The 26,785-nt window shown below is 44.1% G+C and overlaps 1 protein-coding gene and 9 non-coding genes across 10 annotated transcripts; 4 read left to right on the top strand and 6 right to left on the bottom strand.

Annotated features, from left to right (window-relative positions):
- Window positions 1-390: 390 nt before the first annotated feature.
- Window positions 391-476, bottom strand: trnay-gua. The gene is given in 2 exon segments: window positions 391-426; window positions 440-476. It is a non-coding gene; the product is annotated as a tRNA-Tyr (tRNA).
- Window positions 477-676: 200 nt separating this feature from the next.
- On the bottom strand, window positions 677-748 carry trnae-uuc. Its single transcript has one exon. It is a non-coding gene; the product is annotated as a tRNA-Glu (tRNA).
- Window positions 749-3,034: 2,286 nt separating this feature from the next.
- Window positions 3,035-3,106, bottom strand: trnae-uuc. The gene has a single exon. It is a non-coding gene; the product is annotated as a tRNA-Glu (tRNA).
- Window positions 3,107-4,544: 1,438 nt separating this feature from the next.
- trnaa-agc lies at window positions 4,545-4,617 on the top strand. The gene has a single exon. It is a non-coding gene; the product is annotated as a tRNA-Ala (tRNA).
- Window positions 4,618-6,494: 1,877 nt separating this feature from the next.
- On the bottom strand, window positions 6,495-6,580 carry trnay-gua. The gene is given in 2 exon segments: window positions 6,495-6,530; window positions 6,544-6,580. It is a non-coding gene; the product is annotated as a tRNA-Tyr (tRNA).
- Window positions 6,581-8,331: 1,751 nt separating this feature from the next.
- Window positions 8,332-8,404, top strand: trnaa-agc. The gene has a single exon. It is a non-coding gene; the product is annotated as a tRNA-Ala (tRNA).
- Window positions 8,405-8,725: 321 nt separating this feature from the next.
- Window positions 8,726-8,811, bottom strand: trnay-gua. The gene is given in 2 exon segments: window positions 8,726-8,761; window positions 8,775-8,811. It is a non-coding gene; the product is annotated as a tRNA-Tyr (tRNA).
- A 454-nt stretch (window positions 8,812-9,265) lies between these two features.
- trnaa-agc lies at window positions 9,266-9,338 on the top strand. The gene has a single exon. It is a non-coding gene; the product is annotated as a tRNA-Ala (tRNA).
- A 2,446-nt stretch (window positions 9,339-11,784) lies between these two features.
- Window positions 11,785-11,856, top strand: trnae-uuc. The gene has a single exon. It is a non-coding gene; the product is annotated as a tRNA-Glu (tRNA).
- A 2,117-nt stretch (window positions 11,857-13,973) lies between these two features.
- Window positions 13,974-24,925, bottom strand: tmem214.L (transmembrane protein 214 L homeolog). Its single transcript, NM_001096970.1, is given in 17 exon segments — window positions 13,974-14,705; window positions 15,199-15,350; window positions 15,555-15,723; window positions 16,028-16,124; window positions 16,258-16,375; window positions 16,896-17,006; window positions 17,419-17,467; window positions 17,825-17,916; window positions 18,413-18,554; window positions 18,974-19,075; window positions 19,485-19,566; window positions 19,940-20,045; window positions 21,414-21,496; window positions 21,699-21,833; window positions 23,433-23,580; window positions 23,844-24,058; window positions 24,749-24,925. Coding segments are annotated over 17 exon segments (2,046 nt in total). The 5' UTR covers window positions 24,867-24,925; the 3' UTR covers window positions 13,974-14,578.
- Window positions 24,926-26,785: the final 1,860 nt, after the last annotated feature.

Genomic DNA, 26,785 nt, shown 5'->3' with positions numbered 1-26,785 from the left:
AGTCCCTCCTTTTTACTTCCAAAATGTTGGGAGGTGTGGGTATTGGGCCGGCCTGCACTACCTCCTGTGCTGTTTTTCCCCTCCCCCACGACTGTATACGGCTTTAAATCAACAATTCCAGTATGTTGCTCCCCAATCAGGAGACTGCAGGGACAGGTCTGGATATTGTTATGGATACAGTGCTGCTTGTGCTCTCAGTGACTGGGATCAATACAAAATACAGAAAACAAACTTACATTTACAATTCAATGCTGAGATTATAGGATGTCTCTGTCACATAGAGCTTACAATCTAAGTGGGTGGGTGAGTACAAGGCAGCAGATGTGTGCCAGGGGTATGACAGGAATATCATGCTCAGCAGATTTGGGCACAGAATCTAAAATACACAAGTCCTTCGAGCCGGAATTGAACCAGCGACCTAAGGATTTCTGTTATTGTTCTACAGTCCTCCGCTCTACCAGCTGAGCTACCGAAGGCTCAATGTTGTATATTTAATATACTGTTTGCAGGCCGGGTAACTACAAGTCGTGCTCATATAATATATATAATATCCTGAGGGTCTGGGTTTTACCTTTATAGAGAAAAATCAGCTTGAGGGTCAGTCTACCAACGGGCTGGGTCTTTCCATTGGTACATCCCACCTAATACCCTGGGGGAGGTGAAAAAGTCATTGATCTTCCCATACCGGGAGTCGAACCCGGGCCGCCTGGGTGAAAACCAGGAATCCTAACCGCTAGACCATATGGGAGATACAATCACCAGATTAATAGTATTCTATTCTCAACCCAGACAGGACATACAGTATCATACATCTGAGAATTTATTAGTCTGTCCATGGATTATTAGTATTGTTTGGGGGTTCCCAGTGGCCCCTATTATCGTCACTCTCTGACTCCATAATCATTTGTTGCAGCTCACTCACTGCAATAATCAGAATAGTTTTCATTCAAGATGTTTGCAGAGTGAACTATAGGGATATTATTAACATTTATTTATCAAACTGCAACATATTGTCCAGCAATTACAAACCAAAAAGAACACAACCATTTACTCGGCCAATCGACCGTCCGCAGGTGAGAAACACGAATACGGCCAATTATTTACAAATTTGCAACAAATTAGAGTACAATTAGTGTACAATTAGAGTACAATTAGTGTACAATTAGAGTACAATTAGAGTGCAATTCATCCAAAGAGCTACACAATCTTCTTACTCTCAGATATTGACCTATCGGTTTGCTATTAATAATATTCTGGGGCCGTTGACTACTGACATATAAAAGACTGTTAGTGGTTGTCTCTTTTCTAAATACCAATGTCTGTACGTTATTGGCAAGACCTCGAAAAATCCATATATATCCAGAAAATTAACAGAATTATTGTTAATTTCAGCGGTTACTCTCAAGTTTATATCATTAATGTTTAATTTGTTCACAAATTCATCCTGTGTTCCTGACCATATCAGTAGGACATCATCGATGCAGCAGAGCCATAATGGAATATTTTGTGTATATTCCAATAAGTTCTCACTAAAAACAAAGTTGCTTTCCCACCACCCAAATTACATGTTTGTATATGTTGGGGCACATGTGCTGCCCATTGCGATTCCTCTGGTTTGGTGAAAAATATTTGCCATTAAAGGGGAAATAGTTATGTTTAAGTACAAACTCGAGAAGTTCCACAATTTATTTGTTATGTTCCAAGTTTTGCTGCCCTCTCTGTTTTAAGGTGTGTTCAACTGCTTCCAATAATGAATAATACTGGTATAACGTGATTCAACATCTAGGCAAGCTAGAAAATCATTTTCTGTCAGAGTGATGCCCTCTAGGTGTCCATTGTATCTTGAGCAAATGACGGAAGACTAGATACAAATGGGTTTAAGACTTTGTCTATGTACATCAGGGATCCCCAACCTTTTGAAGCCGTGAGCAACATTCAGAAGTAAAAGGAGTTGGGGAGCAACACTAGCATGAAAAATGTTCTTGGGGTGCCAAATAAGGGCTGTGATTGGCCATTTAGTAGCCCCTATGTGGATTGTCAGCCTACATTGAGACTCTGTTTGGCAGTGCACCTGGTTTTTATACAACTAAAACTTGCCTCCAAGCCTGGAATTCAAAAATAATCAACTGCTTTGAGACCACTGAGAGCAACATCCAAGGGGTTGGGGAACAACATGTTACTCACGAGCTACTGGTTGGGGATCATTGATGTACATACTACTTGGTTCCATTAGGCTTCCTATGCCCGATACTATGGGGCGGCCTGGGGGGTGATGTACAATTTGTGTGTATTTTGGGGATGGTATAAAAAGTGAGGTTTTAACCATCATAAAATCTAGTTCTTTCTTATTTATTAATGACTTGTCCTTGCTTCTTTCCAGTATGTTCTATTTGAAAGATTTGGGATCTTCTTTTAACTGTGCATAACAATTCTCATCATTAAGTTGGCGCAGGCTTTCTTGTACATAAGCTTTTCTTTCAAGTATGACAATATTCCCACCTTTATCGCTCGGTTTAATGATAATTTCATTGTTATCTTCTAATTGTTTTAAACCTTCTCTCTCTTTCCATGATAGATTATGGGAAAGGATTTTTTGTCCATTCTGTACTGTAAAGTTGCTTGAAATCCCTGGTACAACCTTCAATGAGAACATCTACTCTTGGGCAAAGGGAACTTGGTGGTTTAAAGGTACTTTTGGCTCTCAAAATGGTAAACGGCCCCTTGGCTGTGTCCCTATATTCATCATTATCCTCTAACAAGTAACACAAATCTTGTAAGGCTTGTCTCTCTTCTGCTGACCAAGTTTCATGTTTGAATTTTGGATTCTACCAACTGTGCGAAGGCTTGATGTTGTTTGCTGGCCAGGTAACTACAAGTCATGCTTATTTAATATTATCACATGCTATATGTAAGGGGGTCTGGGTTTTACCCTTATAGAGAAAAATCAGCTTGAGGGTTGGTCTAGCAACAGGCTTGGTCTTTCCATTGGTACATCCCCACCCAATACCCTGGGGGAAGTGAAGAAAATCAGATCTTCCCATACCGGGAGTCGAACCCGGGCCGCCTGGGTGAAAACCAGGAATCCTAACCGCTAGACCATATGGGAGATATAGACTGTCTTTACATAGTAAACAAGTAGTCTCTACACAGACAGGACATATCATACATCTGAGAATTCACTAGTCTGTCCATGGATTATTAGTATTGTTTGGGGGTTCCCAGTGGCCCCTATTATTGTCACTGTCTGACTCCATAATCATTTGTTGCAGCTCACTCACTGCAATAATCAGAATAGTTTTCATTCAAGATGTTGGCAGAGTGAACTATAGGGATATTATTAACATTTATTGCATCCCTAAATGAAATACAGTATCTGTTTGCTCTTTGCTTTATTCCCTTTTCAGTTGGCCAGAATTAGATAGAATAGATTTATTGAACAGGGTGCAGAATAAATAGCGTTTCAGGGGAATAGAAGAGTATCACTGTGCTACCGAAGATCAATCCTTAAAATCATGGGACTTTCCTATATTACTTGTATCCCACCCACTGTTTGTTACTAACCCAATGTCCCTCACCCTGTAAATTGCTATCAGTACCACCCACTGCTTGAGTTACAGACTCCCAGCTTCACCCCTCTGACCCACTGCTTCAGTTACTGATTCATTAGGTCTTCCCCTGTAAACTGCCATCAAAGTGTCTTAGTCCCACCCACTGTTTCCCCTTTCTTTCATAACCTGCTAAATTTTGGAAAATTAACATTAGGGGGTGTGACCACAACATGGGTGTGGTGAAAAAATGTTTGGCCACGCTACACACGGCAAACCTTTTTGTGCCTCTTTCTATTTCCAAAATGTTGGTATGCCAACAGTGTTCTAGTCCCACCCACTGTTTTCCCTTTCCCTATAAACTGCCATCAGAGAGTTCTAGTCACACCTTCCAAGCCACAACTGTCAATCTGTGGATTCTGGCAAAGGCCAGAGGGGCTCCTGTAAGATGCCACAGACAGACTGTCACTATTTATTGGTCCTAATGGGGCTGTTTAGATTGAGCAGAGCCAACAGTGCAGCTATGAGGTTGGTTTGGGAACTCAGACTCCTGTATTGTATACACTGAAGAAAATAACTGATTTAGCATATTTGCCTTTTCTGTATCTGTTACGACCAAACTGGTACCATTATAAGAAGGAGCAACACTCTCAACTTGCATCATTTTACTATTAATATACTTAAATAACTTTTTGGGGTTAGTCTTAGTCTCTGCTGCAATCAGTTCCTCATTTTCTATCTTTGCCTTTAAGTCCTAGCTGTCCCAGCTAACCTGAAAGCCTTAAAACCAGGTCTTTTCTTACCCACCTCAACACCAATGCTTCTATTGAACCAAAAAGGTTTTGCTTTGCAATAACATTCCTTGCTTACAAGGGCAATATAGTGACAAGTTGATTTATTAAGCAGCATTTTAAAGACATTCCTAGTAGATTTTCTTTGCAGTATAATATGGGTTAACTCTTTCTGTGACATGTAATAGCTAGTTAGGCATTCAGGAAAGGGGGATTAGCTCAAATGGTAGAGCGCTCGCTTAGCATGCGAGAGGTAGCGGGATCGATGCCCGCATCCTCCACTTTTCATGTGTGGGAGATTTAGGCTTTGTGATGTTAAAGGTGGTAAATATCATACCGATCCAATAGTTTGGCCCTTGTGGAAGTGCAGGCCATCAGTCTGAATCAATGAGCCAATGCTGTCCTCATCCTGATGGGATTTTCAGGCAGATATCAGTCAGGTAGGAGCAGATAAGTTGTCATCTCAGTCTGAAGGGGCTCAATTGGCAGCTTAACGTTGTATCTATTGATGCAAGAGTGGCTCATCTGCATACTCTGTGTGTTCACATACTTATTATATTTATTTATTATTAATATTTCTCTATTTATTGCTTTAACACATGCATATCCAAACTCTGGGCGGGCCATTTTCAATTTTAGACAGGCCTTAAAAAAGGATTCGTCCATTCAAGCGCAGACCCAGATAAAAATTGGCACGCAACGCTATCTTCTTGCTGCGCGCAGTGATGTAATCGCCCGTTTGAGTGTGCGCGTGATGTCATGATATCACTGGAATTACTGGATTAGGTGCCAGTTCTCGCCTGTGATTACACCCGTGTGCCTTCTAATTTTTCTTGCAGATGCACATGAGCATGGTCACCGACTCATCCCCCCAGGTAAAATGTTTATATAATATGATTCAACATATCAATTAGAAAAGATAATCAAATTAATTGGAGGGCTCCCTTCTGAATGGACCGTCAGACTGGGTCTCACCGAGTATCATTCTAAGGTCACAAAAATAGAATATAGAAATGGAAGGAATCCTATATAATAAAGTTGAAGTGTCTCTGCGTCCAGTCCCTGTGTCCGTGGGATTACGCTACTGCGCATGTGCCCCACGGACAGGCCCGGACTGGTAACCTGTCTGTTCGGGCAAATGCCCGAGGGGCCGCATATATATTGTGTTCATGTGGGCCGCTCCTGATCATAAGAAACTCATGCCACTGGGGGCCCCGCACCCGACTGCAACGCTGCCCTGCAATAATAATCGAAGCAGTGTCCCCCTCTTTAATTTTCCACATGGAACAGTCCATTCTCATATATACGTGCTTGCGCTGCGCACACGTGCGCAGGATTTGACCCGTGATGATGCGACGCAGGCCCCATGCGTTACCAGTACCAGCCTCCCCCAGGCGAGCTCAGTCAGGAAGGACCGGTCAAAGAAAGTGTACCGCACCATGGGCCTCCATAATATCTTCCAGTAGTAAGTTAGGGTCAAAGACTCCTCTCCTTACCTCACCCCCTGCAACATGACTTTCTCCTGCTGTAATATCCATCAATCAATCATAATTCATAGATAATATACAGCATAGCATGTTAATTGTCTGATGATATTTTCTGGTCTGGTACTTGCCTCACACCTCCACCTGTTATTGTACAATAATTAGTTACAGTTTTTATTTTATTACATTTTTTGTTTTCTGCCTTAATTTTTTATTCTGGGTATTTGTTGGCTTGCCTATGCCTTATATTGTTCTATTCTGCTCCTCTCCTATTCATATTCCAGACTCTTATTCAAAACAGTGTCTGGTTGCTAGGGTAATGTGGACCATAGCAACCAGATTGCTAAAACTGCAAATGGAGAACTGCTGAATAAAAAGTCCATTGAGTGTTTACATGTGGGCTGCTTTGATTTGTTTGCCCGGGCTGCTTTTTACTCCCAGTTCGGCCCTGCCCACGGATATGTTCTAGCGCCCGTTAATTTAACGGGCTTAATGTCTAGTCAGAAAATAAAATACAGCCTACATGAGAAAACAATAAAAGTTTTAAACAAGTAAATAGAAGAAAAAAAACAGAAAAGTTAAAAAAACATGGTCGGCCCACACACATTTTCACCTCATCAAATCTGGCCCTCGTTGCAAAAAGTTTGGACACCCCTGCTTTAACAAAATCCAAGTCCTTCGAGCCGGAATTGAACCAGCGACCTAAGGATTGCTATGTTTCTGCTACAGTCCTCCGCTCTACCAGCTGAGCTATCGAAGGCTTGACCTTAATCATATACCCACTATGAGGTTTTCCTATACTGCCATAATAATAAAGATTGCATTTTATATATATTCCCTTGGTGTGGTTCCGTCTAGAGTAGGATGTTGGGAGTTGTAATTCATTTAGTATTGATTCCTCCTGTGAACCCCCACCCTATAGTTTACTACTTCTTATTAAGGGTGTGGAATAATTCCGGTTGAGTGCTCTGAGTTGGTGTATATGACTGACTAGATTGAGCTGAGCCATTAGTGCAGCTATGAGGTGAGCCTGGGAACTCACACTCCTCTATTGTATACACTGAAGAAAATAACTTATTTAGCACATTTTCCTTTTCTGTATCAGTTACAACCATACTGGTACCATTATTTAAAGGAACAACACTCTCAACCTGCATCTTTTTACTATTAATATACTTCAAAAACTTTATATTCTTTATATTCTATATCTAGGCTCTACGTATGATACTATTTAACCAGTTATTCTGATATATATAATCCCATGGTGTGTTTCTGTCTAGAGGAGGATTTTGGGAGTTGTAGTTCATTTAGTATTGATTCCTCCTGTGAACCCCCCCCCACATTATAGTTTACTACTTCTTGCATAAAAATTCTTATTACGGTTGTGGAATAATTCCGGGTCAGCGCTCTGAGTTGGTGTATATGACTGACTAGATTGAGCTGAGCCATTAGTGCAGCTATAAAGTGAGCCTGGGAACTCACACTCCTCTATTGTATACACTGAAGAAAAGAACTGATTTAACACATTTGCCTTTTCTGTTTCTGTTACAACCATACTGGTACCATTATTTAATGGAGCAACACTCTCAACCTGTATCTTTTTACTATTAATATACTTAAATAACTTTTTGTGGTTAGTCTTAGCCTCTGCTGCAATCAGTTTTCTCATTTTCTATCTTTGTCTTCTAGTTTCCTGATAAAAGTCCTAGCTGTCCCAGCTAACTTGAAAGCCTTAAAAGCAGATCTTTTCTTACCCACCTCAACACCAACACTTCTATTGAACCACAAAGGTTTTGCTTTGTGACAACATTCATTGCTTACAAGGGCAATATACTGACATGTAGATTTATTAAGCAACATTTTAAAGTCATTACATTCCTAATAGATTTTCTTTGCAGTATAATATGGGTTAACTCTTTCTGTGACATGTACTAGTTGAAACACTGATCCTAAAAGTTGTGTAGGAGGGGGATTAGCTCAAATGGTAGAGCGCTCGCTTAGCATGCGAGAGGTAGCGGGATCGATGGCCGCATCCTCCATCTTTTAAAAATATACAAGTGGACACAAACCCAAACATTTAGTATTACGAATAAAATAAACCACAATTGTGAAAAAATTTCCTTTACTATTAAAAGGACCAGTAACATCTATTTCATTAGTATACCACAAAAAAAAAAACAACCAAGACTAATAAAACTTTAAAATCACACAGCCTTTATTAAGAAAAAACTTACCAAAGCTCCTCTTCAGAAAAGGCGACACGGCGATGATTCCTTATAGGAGATAGCCAGGGAGGAGAAATCGAGCGCTGGACAATGGATCGCCTTTTCTGAAGAGGAACTTTGGTACGTTTTTTCTTAATAAAGGCTGTGTGATTTTAGAGTTTAATTAGTCTTGGTGTTTTTTTTTTCGTGGTATACTAATGAATTTTTAAAAAAAAAAATTGATTACTGGTCTTTTAAAGCTGTATGCAGTTGAGGGGGTGGGGCCGTGGCCATGGAAGTACAGGAAGGGGGATTAGCTCAAATGGTAGAGCGCTCGCTTAGCATGCGAGAGGTAGCGGGATCGATGCCCGCATCCTCCACTTTTTATGTATTGGTGATTTAGACTTTGGGGTGTAAAAGGTGGTAAATATCATGCCGATCCAATTGTTTGGCTCTTGTGGAAGTGCAGACCATCAGGGTGAACACTGAATCAATGAGCCAATGCTGTCCTCATCCTGATGGGATTTTCAGGCAGATATGAGTCAGGTTGGAGGGCCCAATACATGGGCAGATAAGCTGTCGGCTCAGTCTGAAGGGGCTCAATTGGCATCTTAACGCATTTAATGCAAGAGTGGCTCATCTGCATGCTTTGGGTCTTATTATTTATTATTTCTCTATTAATTGCGTTAAAGAAAAACAAGTCCTTCGAGCCGGAATTGAACCAGCGACCTAAGGATTGCTATGTTTCCGCTACAGTCCTCCGCTCTACCAGCTGAGCTATCGAAGGCTTGCCATTCTCTAGAGATCCACCATGAGGATTTCCCATACTGGCAGGTCATGTGCTCCAGTTGCATGGGTGCTGGCAGGGTGAGCTTTGGGTGCTTCCCATCAGGCTGAAATACACAAGTGAGACAGGTCTTTTCTTACTCACTTCAACACCTACACTTCTTTTGATCCACAAAGGTTTTGCTTTGCAACAACATTCCTTGCTTACAAGGGCAATATACTGACATGTAGATTTATTAAGCAGCATTTTAAAGAAATTCCTTATAGGAGATAGCCAGGGAGGAGAAAGCGAGCGCAGCACAATGGATCGCCTTTTCTGAAGAGGAGCTTGGGAGTTTTTTCTTAATAAAGGCTGTTTGATTTAAAATGTTTAATTAGTCTTGGTGGTAAATTGATGTTACTGGTCCTTTAAAGCTGTATGCCATTGAGTGGGTGGGACCACAGTTGTACAGGAAGGGGGATTAGCTCAAATGGTAGAGCGCTCGCTTAGCATGCGAGAGGTAGCGGGATCGATGCCCGCATCCTCCACTTTTCATGTATTGGTGATTTAGACTTTGGGGTGTAAAAGATGGGCCAATCAGGGCTGGATTTACATAGTGGGTGTTCCTAGGCCCACTGTCATCCATCTCCCCTCCCCTTTATTTGTGCAAATTTTTGTCATCGGACCGGATAATGGGGACTGGAGTACTGGGAATTTAAGAAATGATTGTATCTCCAGCACATCCCCAGTGTTCTTGAACCAATGAGGGTGTGGTTGGGCAGCATGCCGCCCCCTAAAATCCTGCCCCCCTAGGCCCGGGCCTACGTGGACTTTCGACAAATCTGGGCCTGGGGCCAATATAATACCGATCTAATTGTTTGGCCCTTGTGGAAGTGAATACCAACAGGGTGAACACTGAATCAATGAGCCAATGCTGTCCTCATCCTGATGGGATTTTCAGGCAGATATGAGTCAGGTTGGAGGGCCCAATACATGGGCAGATAAGCTGTCGGCTCAGTCTGAAGGGGCTCAATTGGCAGCTTAACTCATTTAATGCAAGAGTGGCTCGCCGGCATGCTTTGGGTGTTACCTTACTTATTATTATTATTTATTATTTCTCTATTAATTGCGTTAATGAAAAAAAAGAGTCCCGCGAGCCGGAATTGAACCAGCGACCTTAGGATAACTTTGCTTCTGCTACAGTCCTCCGCTCTACCAGCTGAGCTATCAAAGGCTTGACCTTACTCAGATATCCACCATGAGGATTTCCCATCCTGGCAGGTCATGTGCTCCAGTTGCATGGGTGCTGGCAGGGTGAGCTTTGGGTGCTTCCCATCAGGCTGAAATACACAAGTGAGACAAAGTCCTATCAGCCATCTGCCTTAAAGTGATACACATATGTTATCAGTGCTAAAGCAGGTGTGTGTGTGAGGCTGCTGTTGTGCCTGGGTGAGTGTCAGTGCCAAACACTAAAGGACTGGTGTATTGATCACTGGAACTAAATTATTATTATACATCAGGAGGGGGTAATATTTTCCTTATACATCAGGAGGGGGTAATATTTTCCTTATACATCAGGAGGGGGGTTGTATATCAGGTCATGTAGAAGATGTGGATTATGAGGGGATTGGAACCCCAGTGCACAGACAAGCTGGTAAAGATTTATTTTTAATTTTATTGCCCCTTCTACCTGTGCCAACCTCTAACACATAACAGTCCTGAAGCTAACAGCTTGGGGTGTTGGGAATTATTACTAATTACTGGTAAAATGTATAAAGCATTGTGTATAATAACACAGACTCACTCGTGTCTAGGGTTGCCACCTTTTAAAATAATCTGCACTGGCAGGTGGAGGGGGCGGGGTTAAAGGGTGGGGCCATGATGCTACAGGGGGCGGGCCATGACACGCTATTGGCTGGCTGGGTCGTGATGCCAATGAGCCAAACTTGCGCATTTGGCAAGAAGCCCAGGAAAAAAGGTACGTTTGGAGCAGGCTGGGGGCAGGCCACGGGCTATATTAAGGTGTATTACAAATTTACCAGCAGCTACATTGCCGGTAAATTTGTTATACCGGCCCGTCCTTGGCTGGTGTTTTACCAGCTAGGCAGGTAAAATAGCGGCCGGGTGGCAAAACTACTCATGTCTCTAGGGGCATTAGATAATAATCTTCAGGCTTATTACATTACACTGATTCCTTTCCCCTATAAACTGCCATCAGAGTCTTCTAGTCCCAACTTCCAGGCCCCAACTGGCAATCTGTGGATTGTGGCAAAGGCCAGAGGGGCTCCTGTAAGATGCCAGAGACAGTCACTATTTATTGCTCCTAAGGGGGCTGTTTGGACCACTGGGTACTTGGGCTTATTTTGAATCCCAGACCTGCCACTAGAGCCGGCCCAACCCAGACAGTAGCCCTAGGCAACCTGGCCGGCACGGTGAGTGTGTGCTCTGGTGCGCATGCGCAAAACTGCACTGGAGCGCACATGTGCAGAAGCGCAATTACAAGAATTATCTGCGGCAGTCGGGGAGAGACGGGACCAGACAATGGGGTAGACGTTAGAGCAGGTACGTGCCTGGTGCCCCCCAGCTTTGCCTACTCTGCCGACCCCTAGTTCCGACCCTGCCTGTCACTTTCCACTGTGTCTTATTTATTAACTGGACTTGTGCTGAATGTGCCAGTACTATAGTATCTGCCATCTTCCCACTCTCTATATTATGATAGAATAAATAATTAGCAGCTGGTTGGCTTACACTTGGGGTTCCTGTTAGTGTTTAGCCACAGTGGGCTACCAAACTGACTGGGGTGGCACATATCAGTTTTCAGGGGGACAACATAGAAATGCAAAGAGCTAAAGTTGTTCCAAAGCAAAGGCCAAGGAAGTTCCTATTTAGGACATCACTGATCCTAGACAAAAAGGGGTTTCCATCACATTCTTCTGCCTGTTAGAAGAACTGCCTCATGGGAAGAGCGACTCCTGAGTAAGTCATTGACATGTCTCCCATATGGTCTAGCGGTTAGGATTCCTGGTTTTCACCCAGGCGGCCCGGGTTCGACTCCCGGTATGGGAACTTGGCTTTTCCAATTCTGACTCCTTTACAAACTATTTGATTGGTTCAGTGCTGCGAATCTCTGAAAGGCCTTGTCTGCCCATTCTGCCATGTTTGGGTGAATTACACACCATGTGTCTGTGGTTAATGGATAACACTGGTACAATGTTAGCCTGAGCTCCACTTGAGAGAGACTTATAGAGACAAACCAGTTACATATTATATATATATATATATATATATATATATATATATATATATATATATACACACGGGGCCCTGCTCTCAGAATGACAAGTCCCATTAAGGGTATAAGTGGATATTGTTACATCCCAGGTGCAGGACTTTACATTTATCAACATTGAATCTCATTTGCCACTTAGCTGCCCAGATTGCCAGTTAGTCAAGATCCTGTTGCAAGTGTCACATCCTGGATGGAATTAATTGGGCCGATAGTTTTGTCTCATCTGCAAACTGATACATTACTTACAACACCCTCCCCTAAGTCATTAATGAACAAGTTAAATAAAAGTGGCCCCAATACTGAGCCCTGAGGGACCCCACTAAGAACCTTACTCCAAGTAGAGAATGTCCCATTAACAACCACCCTCTGTACCTGATCCTGTAGCCAGTTTCCTATCCATGTGCAAACGACTTCATTAAGCCCAACAGACCTTAGTTTAGAAAGCAGTCGTTTGTGGGGCACAGTATCAAACGCTTTGGCAAAATCCAAATAGATCTACTGCCCCCCCACTGTCCAGCATCTTACTTACCTCATCATAAAATGCAATCAAATTAGTCTGACATGACCTATCCTTCATAAAGCCATGCTGATTGTTGCTCATAATGACATTCATTAGGACAACATTTTGAATGTGATCCCTTAACAAGCCTTCAAATAATTTGCCCACCACAGATGTCAGATTTACTGGCCTATAGTTGCCAGACTGAGATCGTAATCCCTTTTTAAATATTGGAATAACATCAGCTTTTCTCCAATCCATAGGCACCATACCAGATGATAGTGAATCACAGTAGAGATTTGGGGTGAGTGTTTATTTGTACCCTGGGTACCCCTGGAACTATAGCAGGGTGACACCCCAATGTTTCTATATATCTGTAACCTTGTTATGAGCTAAGGGGGCCCAGTCTGAAGGTCAGTTAGGGGGAGATTTGGGGTGAGTGTTTATTTGTACCCTGGGTACCCCTGGAACTATAGCAGGGTGACACCCCAATGTTTCTATATTTCTGTAACCTTGTTATGAGCTAAGGGGGCCCAGTCTGAAGGTCAGTTAGGGGGAGATTTGGGGTGAGTGTTTATTTGTACCCTGGGTACCCCTGGAACTATAGCAGGGTGACACCCCAATGTTTCTATATATCTGTAACCTTGTTATGAGCTAATGGGGCCCAGTCTGAAGGTCAGTTAGGGGAGATTTGGGGTGAGTGTTTATTTGTACCCTGGGTACCCCTGGAACTATAGCAGGGTGACACCCCAATGTTTCTATATATCTGTAACCTTGTTATGAGCTAAGGGGGTCCAGTCTGAAGGTCAGTTAGGGGGAGATTTGGGGTGAGTGCTTATTTGTACCCTGGAACTATAGCAGGGTGACACCCCAATGTTTCTATATATCTGTAACCTTGTTATGAGCTAAGGGGGCCCAGTCTGAAGGTCAGTTAGGGGGAGATTTGGGGTGAGTGCTTATTTGTACCCTGGGTACCCCTGGAACTATAGCAGGGTGACACCCCAATGTTTCTATATATCTGTAACCTTGTTATGAGCTAAGGGGCCCAGTCTGAAGGTCAGTTAGGGGGAGATTTGGGGTGAGTGTTTATTTGTGCCCTGGGTACCCCTGGAACTATAGCAGGGTGACACCCCAATGTTTCTATATATCTGTAACCTTGTTATGAGCTAAGGGGGCCCAGTCTGAAGGTCAGTTAGGGGGAGATTTGGGGTGAGTGTTTATTTGTACCCTGGGTACCCCTGGAACTATAGCAGGGTGACACCCCAATGTTTCTATATATCTGTAACCTTGTTATGCACCAGGCTGCAGCTCTAAGGTTGGTCTTGGGAACCTGAATACTGAATGTCCTGCACTCTTACACATAAACACTTCAGAAAAGCTAAAAGGAAACATTTATTTGTGAAACAGATTTATTATATATCCCACTGCAGTTTTGTTCACAGATTTTACTGGAGACCCTGAAGTGGCCCCTGTGAAAGTACACAGCAAAGGGTGTGCAGACATGATTCTACATGTTGGTTTTTTGGAATGGAAAGGTCTTTATATAAAATGCATGGAGTCCAGTGACTGTACCACACTGATGGCAGAAGCAGAGAGCCGCGGCAGGACTATTACTCGGGATTGTAAGACAACGGTTATTGCAGCCTTGAGAGTAAAGTACTTGCCGGTACCGCAGGATTTCATAGTTACACAGGTTAAATAGGACTGGTCAGTGACAGGGACATAACACACACGAGTGTTCTACTATGGATCATCTGTAGCCGGAATAATGAAGAGCAGATTGTCTGCTGGAACCCCCTGGTAGCCGTACACTACCAAGTGGCCAGAAGCAGGAATTTCCTCAATACAAACACAAAATGGAGGAAGGTTTGTGCAGTGCCCCCCACTGAGCCAGGCAGATGGATTTCGGAGGTGTCGGCGAGATGCACAGCCATCGCAGAGTTCAGTCTTTTGGGGGGAGAAGGGTTGTGAAGCAGCTCCCATTGTACAAGGAAGAATGTTTAGTGGTGGGAAATGATGGACAGGGCCCAGTTTGTCACAGTCATGGTTGTGTTTTGCAGGTAAGTCCAAGAGGAATGGCTGATGTTGCTGACTTGGCCCCGAACGCAGTCCCACGTCACCTTCCCACTACAGGGACAGATTTAAAGTAAAAAATTTAACGAGAGAAATGAAACGTAAGCCCTGTGATTTCAGACACTAGCTGAAAAAAAAAAATCAATGATTGGTTGCTATGGGTTATTGCCCAAGTGCAGTGCCCACTATTAATACACCAGCAACCCTATAACTGCTATGATCCAGGACCTCATAGTTATCAACAGAAGCTTCCCCAGCAGTGTCAGAGGCACTGCACATGCTCAGTGTGCTCTCTGCGCTGCTAATGAGAAATTAAGATTGAGGGGTGCCTGAAAATCATTGAAAGTTACATGTATCATAGGAGTTGATGCTACAGTGCTAGTAGCATTCCTAGCAGTAGCTTTACTTGGCCTTTAAAGCAATGAGATAAGCCTGTTAGTCAGCAAAGCACTGGCCCAGAGAGCTGACAGCAGCTGGTGAGGAAAGTCAATACCAGGTCTGAAGTGCCCCCGAGCCTCGGTGAAATTGAAGTGTAAATGTCACTTACTCGCAAGACTCCACATACTGTTGCCAGGCGTTTTGTACGGCCGCCTCTAAATACGTAACTGCAGGTAAGAGATACGTCCGTTGTAAATGGAGCAGCAGTTCCCTCAGGTACTCGATAAACTGACAGACTGAATCAGGGGTGTGGGAATGGAGCTGAAAGGGAAGCAGAACGGTCAGTCGCATCCCACCCTTGACCCCAACCACATCAGTTCATTTCTCCCTCCCTTCACCTCACCCTTCTCTACCCCTTTAACAATGTCACAACTTCAGCTGCCATGGAGCACTCAGACTTGCAGTTCAACAGCAGCCTGACCGTCCTCAAGTCCTTTATTAGCCAGACATCCAAAAGGCACTTACCCACTCGATCAGCCTTGGCAAGTTGTCCTTGGTGTATGTTATGAGGACGGAACCTTTCTCACAAGCATAGGCTGCTCCCTCCTGGGTCTTTGCCCACACCTGCTCAAGGACTGGTCCCAAAACCTCAACTGCTTGTGAATAATACTGGGGTACATTCCTCTCTAACCAGCTGAAACCAAGAGAGAAACGACTCATGAAAAAAATAACTCGGGATTTGCTCCATAAATTGCAAATAACTGTAAGACAATGGAGTATAGGAGGGGCTGTTGCTGGGCTGACAGAGAAAGAGGTAATGAGAATCGGGGGGGGGGGTCTCCAGAAAGGTCACAGGGAACACTGAACTTTGGCTCACCCCATACACCCTGCATAGGAATCAAGCACAGGGTGACTACACTAGTCTGTGGCTCCCCATACTGGCAGATCAGCAATGATAACACCTTATAAGAACTGTGGGCTTCAGGGGGGACACTCACCTTTGTCCTTGCAGAGAGTAGTTGGAAACCTTGCTCCATGCTTGCTGGGATACAGACAGGAGCCCCGACTGCTGCAGTACTTTATGTGACGTGGATGCTGGAAGCAAAGGAGAGAAATCGGAGTGGATAAAGCTCAATGTAACAGTGGCTGCTAAAGAGTCTATTCTGTAAGTAAATAAATCCCATGTGCCCCCTGGTTGGCAAACTGAAGAGCCTAAGTCTGTTCTCACCTTGGAATGAATTGTGTGTCCTGACATCATAGAAAACAAATCCAAATAGAAACACGAATGCAATGACAATGAGCCGTCTCCACGGGAAGCCACTGCCCTTCATCTTATGTAGCAGAGCCTGAAACAAATCAAGAGCAGGGGCAATGTTATAGACTCTTCCATATCTGTCCTCAATGGAACCATAATCTTTAATTCTTATTCAAATGGCCCAGGACTGATGCACAGGGCAAGTGGGCTGGACAGGTAATAAAGGGAAAGGTCAGTACTTTGGAGAGATAGTATAGGTAGCAAAGGACTGATGCACAGGTCCGTACCTTGCTGTGATAGAGGCAGGTATTGCTATACAAGACAGTCAGGGCAGGGCCGGATTTACATAGTGGGCACCCCTAGGCCCACTGCCGTTCGTCGCCCCTCTCCCCTCCAGGGGGACCAGAGCAATGGGGATTGGCGCATGGGAAATTTAAAAAAATGGTTGTATCTCCAGCGCATCCCCAGTGTTTTTGAACCAATGTGGGTGTGGTTGAGCAACATGCCGCCCCCCTAAAATTCTGCCACTCTAGGCCCAGGCCCAGGTGGCCTTTCCACAAATCCGGGCCTGAGTCAGGGGATGGAGGTTGTAAAGGTTTTGTCTCACTTACCTGACAAGCTGTGTCACATGCTTCCAGGTCTTTCAAACTGGATCCTTTACCAGAGAATTCCCCATTTGTAACTTTGAAGGAATGGACAGTTTCCCTCACAGATTTCCTCATCTAAAAGATTAGGGAAATTTGAGCAACATTACCTGACTGAGCAATAAAGGGATCAAACCTGTTTCATCTTTGTCCCACCTTCAATCTGCCAGTTTTATAAGCTACTGAGGGACAGACATTACTTCTGGGAATGTACTTGTACTGGCTCCATCTAAACAGCTGAGAGTAACACAAACAACTCCAATACGATTACTGGGCAACAGCTGAACTTGAATTCAGTGCTGGTGTTTTGTCCCAAACCTGGATTTGACACATTCCTATTAGAAAGCGCTGCCTTTTGGAATCAGCTCTCCACTCTGTGTACAACGGGTAACTAGTGCTGGGAGAACAGGAAAACCACTGACTATTCACTGGCAGACTATTATATTATATATGTATAATATGTGTATATCAGTTGTTCCCCTGAACATACCGCTTTGGAGTTTGAATCCCAGGTTTCCACCAAATGCTGCAGCAGGAAACTGAAACACAGAGATAGAAGCATCACAGATATATTCATAGGCTGAATAACTTGGCACAAAGCAAATAATACTGCCGACACCAAGCGACTACAAGAGAGTGTTGGGTGTTGCACAAGAAAAGATTAAAGGCAGAACAAACCAAAACACCAGTGTAATTTATAGATACTTAATGATTCCATAAGATCTGTATTGGCATCTAGATACAACATCTCTGACAAGTGCTGCTAGACAATATAAATCCATATGTGAAACACCAAGAGCCCCTAACACATTATGGCTTGAGACTAAGCAGCCCAATTGCAAAAGGTCAGCCATATCAAGTCCAGAGATATTAGCTAAACCAGGGCCGTATCTTACCTCGATTGGGACAGGTGTTTGGTATACAGCTGGCGCCACACACTGAAGCTTAGTGGGTCCTTGTTTAGGCAGTCAGTCAGGCTATTAATGAGCTAAACACAAGAAATAAGGAGATTAACACTTACATTTCTGGCGACACACACACACTAATGGCATATGAACATGTACTGTACATATAAACTGTAAATAAAGGTACATGGTCGCAGCTCACCCCATTTGTGAGCATTGTCTCAGGTCAGGATTAGTATTTATTGTTCCAATCGGTTTACAGAACATACCTCCCAGTACAGCCAGACTGTATCACACCCCCGAATATCTCTCCCAGCACAGCCAGACTGTATCACACCCCAAGTATCTGTCCCAGCAGAGACAGACTGCATCATACCCCAAATATCTCTCCCAACACAGCCAAACTGTATCACCCCCCCCCCCAAATATCTGTCCCAGCAGAGACAGACGGTATCATACCCAAAATATCTCTCCCAACACAGCCAGGCTGTATCACCCCCCCCCAAATATCTGTCCCAGTACAGACAGACTGTATCACCCCCCCAAATATCTGTCCAAAGACAGTCAGACTGTACCCACCTCTTTTCTCATTTCAGCAGGACAGCTTGGGGTGACTCTGGAGAGGAAGGAGGGGAAATAGGTGTGCAGGGTGCTCTCTGGAGTGGCACCAAAAGCCAATACCTTTAACCTCGGGTACAGGTTGCGCAAGTTTTCCTGTTGACTTTAAACACATGGTTAGTGTCACTGGCTGCAAAGAGGGGAACTTACAGGCAACAGTAAATGGAATGGATACAGGGAAGTGTGTTAGAAAGGAGCACATAATGTGGAAGGGAGCCAATAGCTGATAAGGCTGAGAAGGAAAGGCAGAAAGGAGCTGACAGGAGAGAGCGGTGAGTTCTATGGGCGGGAGGCTCCAAGCAGTCAGTCACATGGTCAGGAACCTACACATGACATACGAGAGCAGTGATATGAATGGAAGTTTATATCTGATTGGGAAAAAGAATGTGATGAATGAATTGGAGCCTACAGATGATAAGGGAAAGCAGTGCGTTGCACTGATGGGAGTATATAAGGCAATGTTACATGGACCTACAGCTGAGAAAAGTGGAGCATGAAATGGAAAGTTATTAAGTTCAGTACCTGGAAGTGAGAGAGTTGTTGGGCATAAAGGCAAAGTCCAGGAGAGGGAAGAAGTCTTTTGGTCCAATCATGCCAAAACCTTTGGTCAGGTTACTGTGCGCTCTGAAACATAAGACAATAGAGTGCTGAAAACTGGAGAGTTTTGAAATCCTGCTTCTTGAATATGAAAACAATAAAAACATTTAAACAGAAGTGGCCACTCAATCCTGTGTGGTTTTCTGGTGCAGAACAGGGGTGCTTCTAGCAAACGGCAGAATGATAAAGCTTAAATGGACAGTCATGGCAGCCATCGTGGTTGGTTACAACGGCTGAGTTTTAAAAACCCACATATAGTTCAGTATTTGGCGGAGCGTCCAATAGAAACAGAGAGTCTAAATGTTGCTGATAACATCCCTTTTCCTTTGATCCAGTGCCACCTTTTCCATAGATCAGACAGCCATGAGCAGAGACAATGCAGTCGCTGGGCCAAAACCAAGATGTGCAGCTGAGAAAGCCAAGGCAAGTTACTCACAGCAGTAGCCGGTCCAGGTATAAAATGGCATAAGGTGTCAGGGTCTTCACTCCCAGCACAGGAAACATAAGGCCCAGCCATACTGTAAGGGGAAGAGAAACAGGAATAATATTATTCCAAAACCAGCAGACATGGAGACCATCCTTTCCATTGAGAGGCCCACTAATAGCTGAAATGTTATGTGCAGTGATCCACTGGCTACGAGGGATCAGCTGAACTACTGGGCCCTTGCAGCACCTCTGCTAGTCAGACACTAAATGCTCAGGGACCTAACCTGCAGGCATCAAGTGCTCACATTTAAATTAAAGGGAAACTTGTGAAATCCTCAAGCAAATAAAGAAGGTTAATAAATCTGTTCCACAATGAGATTTTATTTTGTATTTTCTTTAGTGTTTTCAAGGTAAAACTCACAGGAGCAGGGATTGAAATAAAGGAAAGATGGAGGCAACGAGTACCTTTCAGCCCCTCTGTAAGATCAGTGAATCCAGCCTGCCCTACAGCCCACATGACAGCGAGACATTTCATTGGTCTGTTCACTTGGGATCTCAGCAGCTCCAGGTACTAGTGGGAAGGAAACAAAGATGAGCCAATCACAACAAAGCTTATTAAAAGACTACAGGGGAGGCAGAGGGGCTAGAGCAGTGCACACTGGGTTGTCGGAGGGGTGATCCATATAGAATAGGGGTACAAATAAAACAGGATAGTGCAGCCCCCAACCACAGTGTGAGAGACAGAAGCAGCTCACAGACAAGCTATGTTGGAGAACTTGCTTTTTTTTTGTTTACTAGTCACACCAAATGCTTTCTACCGACTGTTGGAATGTAAAAGTATCACTTAAATGGGAACCATCGCGAAAATGAAAATTTAATATAAACTTCCTCATACTGAAATAAGAAACTTTCTTAATACAATTAACTATTATGTACCTTTTCTGAAATAATCAAGTTTATCTTCACTATTCCTCTCTCAGCATCTGTTTCTCTTCATTCTCTCTTCATTCTCTTCTCTCAGCATTTGGGTGTCAGATATTCACTGACAGTTAGATCCAATATATCTTATAGGGGGGCTTTCTTTCCTAGCAGATGTATTAGAGCTCACAAACAAACAAAATAATTGCCTTTTGCACAAATCCTGCATGTAGAGAGACATGATGTCTGGTGAGTTTAATAGAGTGACCTCTAATACATAGTAACATAGTAACATAGTAAGTAAGGTTGAAAAAAAGACATGTCCATCGAGTTCAACCTTTTTTTTTTTTTTTTTTAACTACCTATCTGCCAGTTGATCCAGAGGAAGGCAAAAAAAACCCATCTGAAGCCTCTCCAATTTGCCTTAGAGGGGGAAAAATTCCTTCCTGACTCCAAAATGGCAATGGGACCAGTCCCTGGATCAACTTGGACTATGAGCTATTTCCCATAACCCTGTATTCCCCTGTAATACATCTTCTAGGCAAAAGGAGCCCCCTATAAGATATATTGGATCTAACTGTCAATGAATATATGACACCCAACTGCTGCATGAAGAGAGAATGAAGAGAAACAGATGCTGAGAGAGGAATAGTGAAGATAAACTTGATTATTTCAGAAACGATGCAGAATATTTAATTGATTATATTTAGAACATTTCTTATTTGGGTATGATTACATTAAAATGTCATTGTCCCAATAGTTCCCCATTAAGGACAGTTTGGGAGGTGGATTCCTTTGTATGTCTCCAGAGAGCGGATCACATATACTGGTGCTGTACAAGTGCACTGCCCATAAGCAGACGTGTGGATAAACCTACTGTTGTGACACGGTCTAAAGCAAGGACACTGCCCCAGCACACAGTACAGTGCTACTAAATCTGCACATAGATCAGAAGCCAGACGACAGCAAGTGAAACACTGAAAAGGAATGTGGGCTTGGGGGGCAGCAGCTCTCTTCTCACCTTTGGCAAGTTGTTGGTTACAGTTTTGGGCTTGTCCAACAGAACAGCCTGCAGGCAGATCCGGTAGCCATGCAGAGACTCCCCTGATGGTACAAAAGCAAACGAAATACATCATTTCTCTTCCTCATCAACTGCAGATACAGCTATGAGCCCTCCCTTTGCCAAAGCCCCTGTATCAGGCACAATTATTAGCACACAGGGAGGGACACTTGTAGGTGGGGAGATCCAAGGTCATTTCTGGAAGCAAAGTGTCAGTTTAATTGCCAACCATGGTGCTTCTCTTACCCGTGGGTTTGTCCAGTTCCTGGAACATGGAGAAGATACAGTGATCCACCATCACATCCAGCACATGGGGGGCTTTAGCCAGCAACGAGCGGACGATGCCCTTTAGCTCCTTATTTACCAAGCAGTATGGGTAATCTGTGCAGGGACAGGGAAATTATTGTTAATGCAGTGATACACCCATCAGCATCCAGCCTCCAACTTACCTACTGATACTCCCACCTGTATCTCACTAGTTATCTACTGATAATCCCACCTGTATCTCACTGCATAGTTACTGATACTCCCCCCTTTATCCCACCAGTTAACTACTGATACTCCCACCTGTATCCCACCAGTTATCTGCTGATAATCCCACTTGTATCCCACCAGTTATCTACTGATAATCCCACCTGTATCTCACTGCATAGTTACTGATACTCCCCCCTGTATCGCACCAGTAACCTACTGATACTCCCACCTATATCCCAACAGTTACCTACTGATACTCCCACCTGTGTCCCACCAGTTAGCTACTGATACTCCCCCTTTATCCCACCAGTTTCCTACTGATACTCCCACCTGTATCCCACCAATTACCTACTAATACTCCCCCCCTTTATCCCACCAGTTAACTACTGATACTCCCACCTGTATCCCACCAGTTACCTACCGATACTCCCACCTGTATCCCACCAGTTACCTACTGATACTCCCACCTGTATCCCACCAGTTAGCTACTGATACTCCCACCTGTATCCCAGTTACCTACTAATACTCCCCCCTTTATCCCACCAGTTACCTACTGATACTCCCACCAGTAACTTACTAATATCCCCCCCCTTTATCCCACCAGATAGCTACTGATACTCCCGCCTGTATCCCAGTTACCTACTAATACTCCCCCCTTTATCCCACCAGTTACCTACTGATACTCCCACCAGTAACTTACTAATATCCCCCCCTTTATCCCACCAGATAGCTACTGATACTCCCGCCTGTATCCCAGTTACCTACTAATACTCCCCCTTTATCCCACCAGTTACCTACTGATACTCCCACCAGTAACTTACTAATATCCCCCCCCTTTATCCCACCAGATAGCTACTGATACTCCCGCCTGTATCCCAGTTACCTACTAATACTCCCCCCATTTATCCCACCAGTTACCTACTGATACTCCCACCAGTAACTTACTAATATCCCCCCCTTTATCCCACCAGATAGCTACTGATACTCCCGCCTGTATCCCAGTTACCTACTAATACTCCCCCCTTTATCCCACCAGTTACCTACTGATACTCCCGCCTGTATCCCACCAGTTACCTACTGATACTCCCTCCTGTATCCCACCAGTTTCCTACTGATACTCCCCCCTGTATCCCTGGATATTCACACATCTTACACAAATTGCAATATAAATGATATCACTAAATACAGACAGGAGCCCTAGATAAATAAACAGCAGACAGGCACAGAGAATACAATATATTTTCAGTGAAATTTCAGGCTGGCTAAGGCAAGGGCTTATGTGGGGGACGTATTGTTGCACAATTTACTCTCCAGTAGGACAAATATTTACTTGAATTCTATTTGGCAAGTGTATAAAACATTTCAGCAATTAGTAGTGTGAGCTAAAGCCATGTGAGTAGTACAAGTAGTGTGTAGGGTAGAGTTCAGTGTAGAATCAGAGTGAATGACAGTCCTATAAGGGGTCAGTAGTGTCCCTCATGGGTTCCCCCCATTCCCCCCACTAACCGTGAGACTGCTGGATCAGCACATCATTCTTCACAGTCTGCAGCTTATAGTTCAGGTATCCTGCCAGGTCCTTCACCCAGATTGAGGGACTTTCGGGAAACATGTTCTGACTCTTCTCCAACTCTCTCTGGAGCTCTGCCAGGTCCAGCTATAAAGACAGCAGGGGGTTAATCTCCTGTAACTCAGACACAAAGACTAGTGAGGGTTAAGTTGCACAACAATACTAGTTTAAGGTTAACCTGTAGAATGGCACAGACTTGGAATCTGAAGCAGCTTGTAATATTATTGTCATATGTGATAGCTTTCTAGTTTGGAGCATTCTGTTGCTAGGGCCAGTGAGGCTAGCAACAAGGCAAGCGGTTAAACAGTTAAACAAGCACTAATGGAATATACAATACCAATCCCACGTACAGCTTTGAGCCCTTCCTCCAGTGTGTGGAATTTTCTCTGCCTGGAGCCAGTGTCCCCACTCTGGGGCTTTTTCCTCCCGGGGTTTTGTTGCTGCTGCTGCTTCTTCTGCGGCTGCTCTGCGGGGATGTTATTGGGGGGCACTTGCTCCTTGTTCTGCTTCTTGAGAATTTGTTCAAAGCCCATCTCATACACCGTGTTTGCCATCTTAATGGGAGCTGAAAAGCACCAGCACAGACCTTATATATTATACAGATAAAGGAGGAGAGAGTGATGACCTACAGTGTGAGGGATTTGATTGGCTGCCCTGCTGTGACCCACATGGAATGCTGGGTAAATAGGAACCTTAGTAATGTGATGTCACAAGGAAAAGATTTCTTAAATGCATGGCAAGGGGTCACAGTGTTCCCTCTGGGAATCGGGGGTAACCCTTACACTAATGGGCTGAGAGCTGAAGCAGCAACGGGGAGGAGGTACAATCCTACAATACAAGCAGGGCACAGAGAGGGAGGGACAGCTGGAGGGACAGGGCAAAGAGGGGGAGGGACAGGGCACAGAGGAGGAGGGACAGCTGGAGGGAGAGGGCACGGAGGGGGAGGGCACAGAGGGGGAGGGACAGGGCACAGAGGGGGAGGGACAGCTGGAGGGATAGGGGCACAGAGGGGGAGGGACAGGGCACAGAGGGGGAGGGACAGCTGGAGGGACAGGGCACAGAGGGGAGGGACAGCTGGAAGGGCAGGGCACAGAGGGGGAGGGGCAGGGCACAGAGGGGGAGGGACAGCTGGAGGGACAGGGCACGGAGGGAGAGGGACAGGGCACAGAGGGGGAGGGACAGGGCACAGAGGGGGAGGGACAGTAAGTGGCAGTTAGAAAAGGGCAGTTGGTGACAGGGAGGGATAAGGACTGACCGGTGCCCCCGAGAGTAACGTTGCTCTCGCTTAGAGCCTTACGTCCCCCTCCCTTCTCGCCGCTCTTTTTTCCTTTCTTCACAACTTTCCATTTTCCGTCTGGAGCCCCCGATGCCATCGTTCCGTCACTGTCTGTCTCACGCCGCTCGCTTCACACGTCACTTCCGGGCTCCAGACAAGCGCCTCACTCGGCTGACGTAGCAAAAGCTGATTGGCTGCCAGCAATAAAAAAAACCGCACGCGCCTGCGCACTGGTAACCGAGGTTTGAAAGGCCACGTCTGTCATCTTCTAGTGACGTCACATTCCGAAATTTGACGTTAGACTGCCGGGGGCGTGGCTACTACTTCCCTTATGTGGCAGCCCTGAGCTTTTGCAAGTAGAAGCCCTCCAGCTGTAGCCACGCCCCCAACTGTAGCCACGCCCCCTGGGTTCGCTCCTTCCTACACAAATAAACAGACTTTCATCCAACTCGGACACAACAAAGGCTGTTACTGAAATCTGCCCATGTGAGACTTGTCTCTTCATCATTGTGCTACACAAACACAGGAGGAGCAGCTTATTGACAGAAAACTCATCAAATGAATCAAAAACACTGGAACCTCCTCAAAGTGAGTTTAGGAGAAATATCAGTGAAATAGATTGGGCGCTAGTTCCCTGCTCTCCAGTCAAACCTCCCACTATTTGCAAAATTCAAACAGGGACTAAAAGACCGCCTTCACCACACCCATTTTATAGCCACACCCCAAAGCCACACCCAGTTTATAGCCACGCCCAGTTTATAGCCACGCCCAGTTTACACAACTTGGTGTTCTATGGAAAGTCTGAACATATTTCTGGGGGTTTTAGGGTCAGGTTTTATGTTATTACAGTTTTGCCCTTTAAGCTGCAAGAAACAGTTTCCCCAAGAGACCTGCTTATCTTAAATTGTTGCATTTGTTTCTTTGTTTATCTTAAATTGTTGCATTTGTTTCTTTGTTTATCTTAAATTGTTGCATTTGTTTCTTTGTTTATCTTAAATTGTTGCATTTGTTTCTTTGTTTATCTTAAATTGTTGCATTTGTTTCTTTGTTTATCTTAAATTGTTGCATTTGTTTCTTTGTTTATCTTAAATTGTTGCATTTGTTTCTTTGTTTATCTTAAATTGTTAACAAAGTATCTAAGGGGCACATTTACTAAGTTCGAGTAAAGTATTCGAAGTAAAAAAACTTTGAATTTCGAAGTATTTTTTTTGGGTACTTCGACCATTTAATAGACTAAATTGTTCGACTATTCGACCATTCGATAGTCGAAGTACTGTCTCTTTAAAAAAACTTTCACTACATACTTCGGCAGTTTAAACCTACCGAGATACAATGTCAGCCTATGGGGACCTTCCCCAGCACTTTTCTGAAGAAAAATCCTTTGAATCGTAGGATTTGTGGTAAATCCTTTCGAATTCGATATTCAAATTGTAGGATTTTACTTCGAGGGTCAAATTCGAGGGTTTATTAAACCTCGATATTCGACCCTTAGTAAATGTGCCCCTAAGTGTCTGGGCTCTCTGCCAAAAGCCAATTCATTTAGAAACTGTGTATCGTTTTCTGGCTGTTCAGTGCAGGAAATCAAAGAGAAAGTCGGGACATTTCAGTAACAATCCGGGACTTTCCACCGAAGAACGGCCCAATTGGGAGGTAAATGTGATTGGCTGGGAGAGCAGGTGTATGTTTGTGCTGTGCAGCGATATCTCTGTCCTCAGGGCTTTCACTTTATTTCAGTTCAGAATCCACGGAGATTGTGTGAAATAAACGTCACCTTTAAAGGGGATAATCACCTTCCAAACACTTTTTTCAGTTCAGTTGGTTTCATGTTTGTTCCTAGTGTTTGAGTCTGGCAGATCAGTGATCCAGAACTTCTGAACTGTTACAATTTGCTACAATTAGTTGTTACATTTAATTGATACAATTAGTTGCTCCATTTCTCAGTCAGATCTATGGGGAATATAAGTGTAACTATTGTATCAAGTCTAACAGTTGCCTTTAATGTCACTCAAGGATTCT

The sequence above is a fragment of the Xenopus laevis genome, chromosome 5L, assembly GCF_017654675.1.
Source record: "Xenopus laevis strain J_2021 chromosome 5L, Xenopus_laevis_v10.1, whole genome shotgun sequence".
Lineage (NCBI taxonomy): Eukaryota > Metazoa > Chordata > Amphibia > Anura > Pipidae > Xenopus > Xenopus laevis.
The sequence above is the reverse complement of the archived record's forward strand: the minus strand, read 5'-3'. Positions and strand labels throughout refer to the sequence as shown.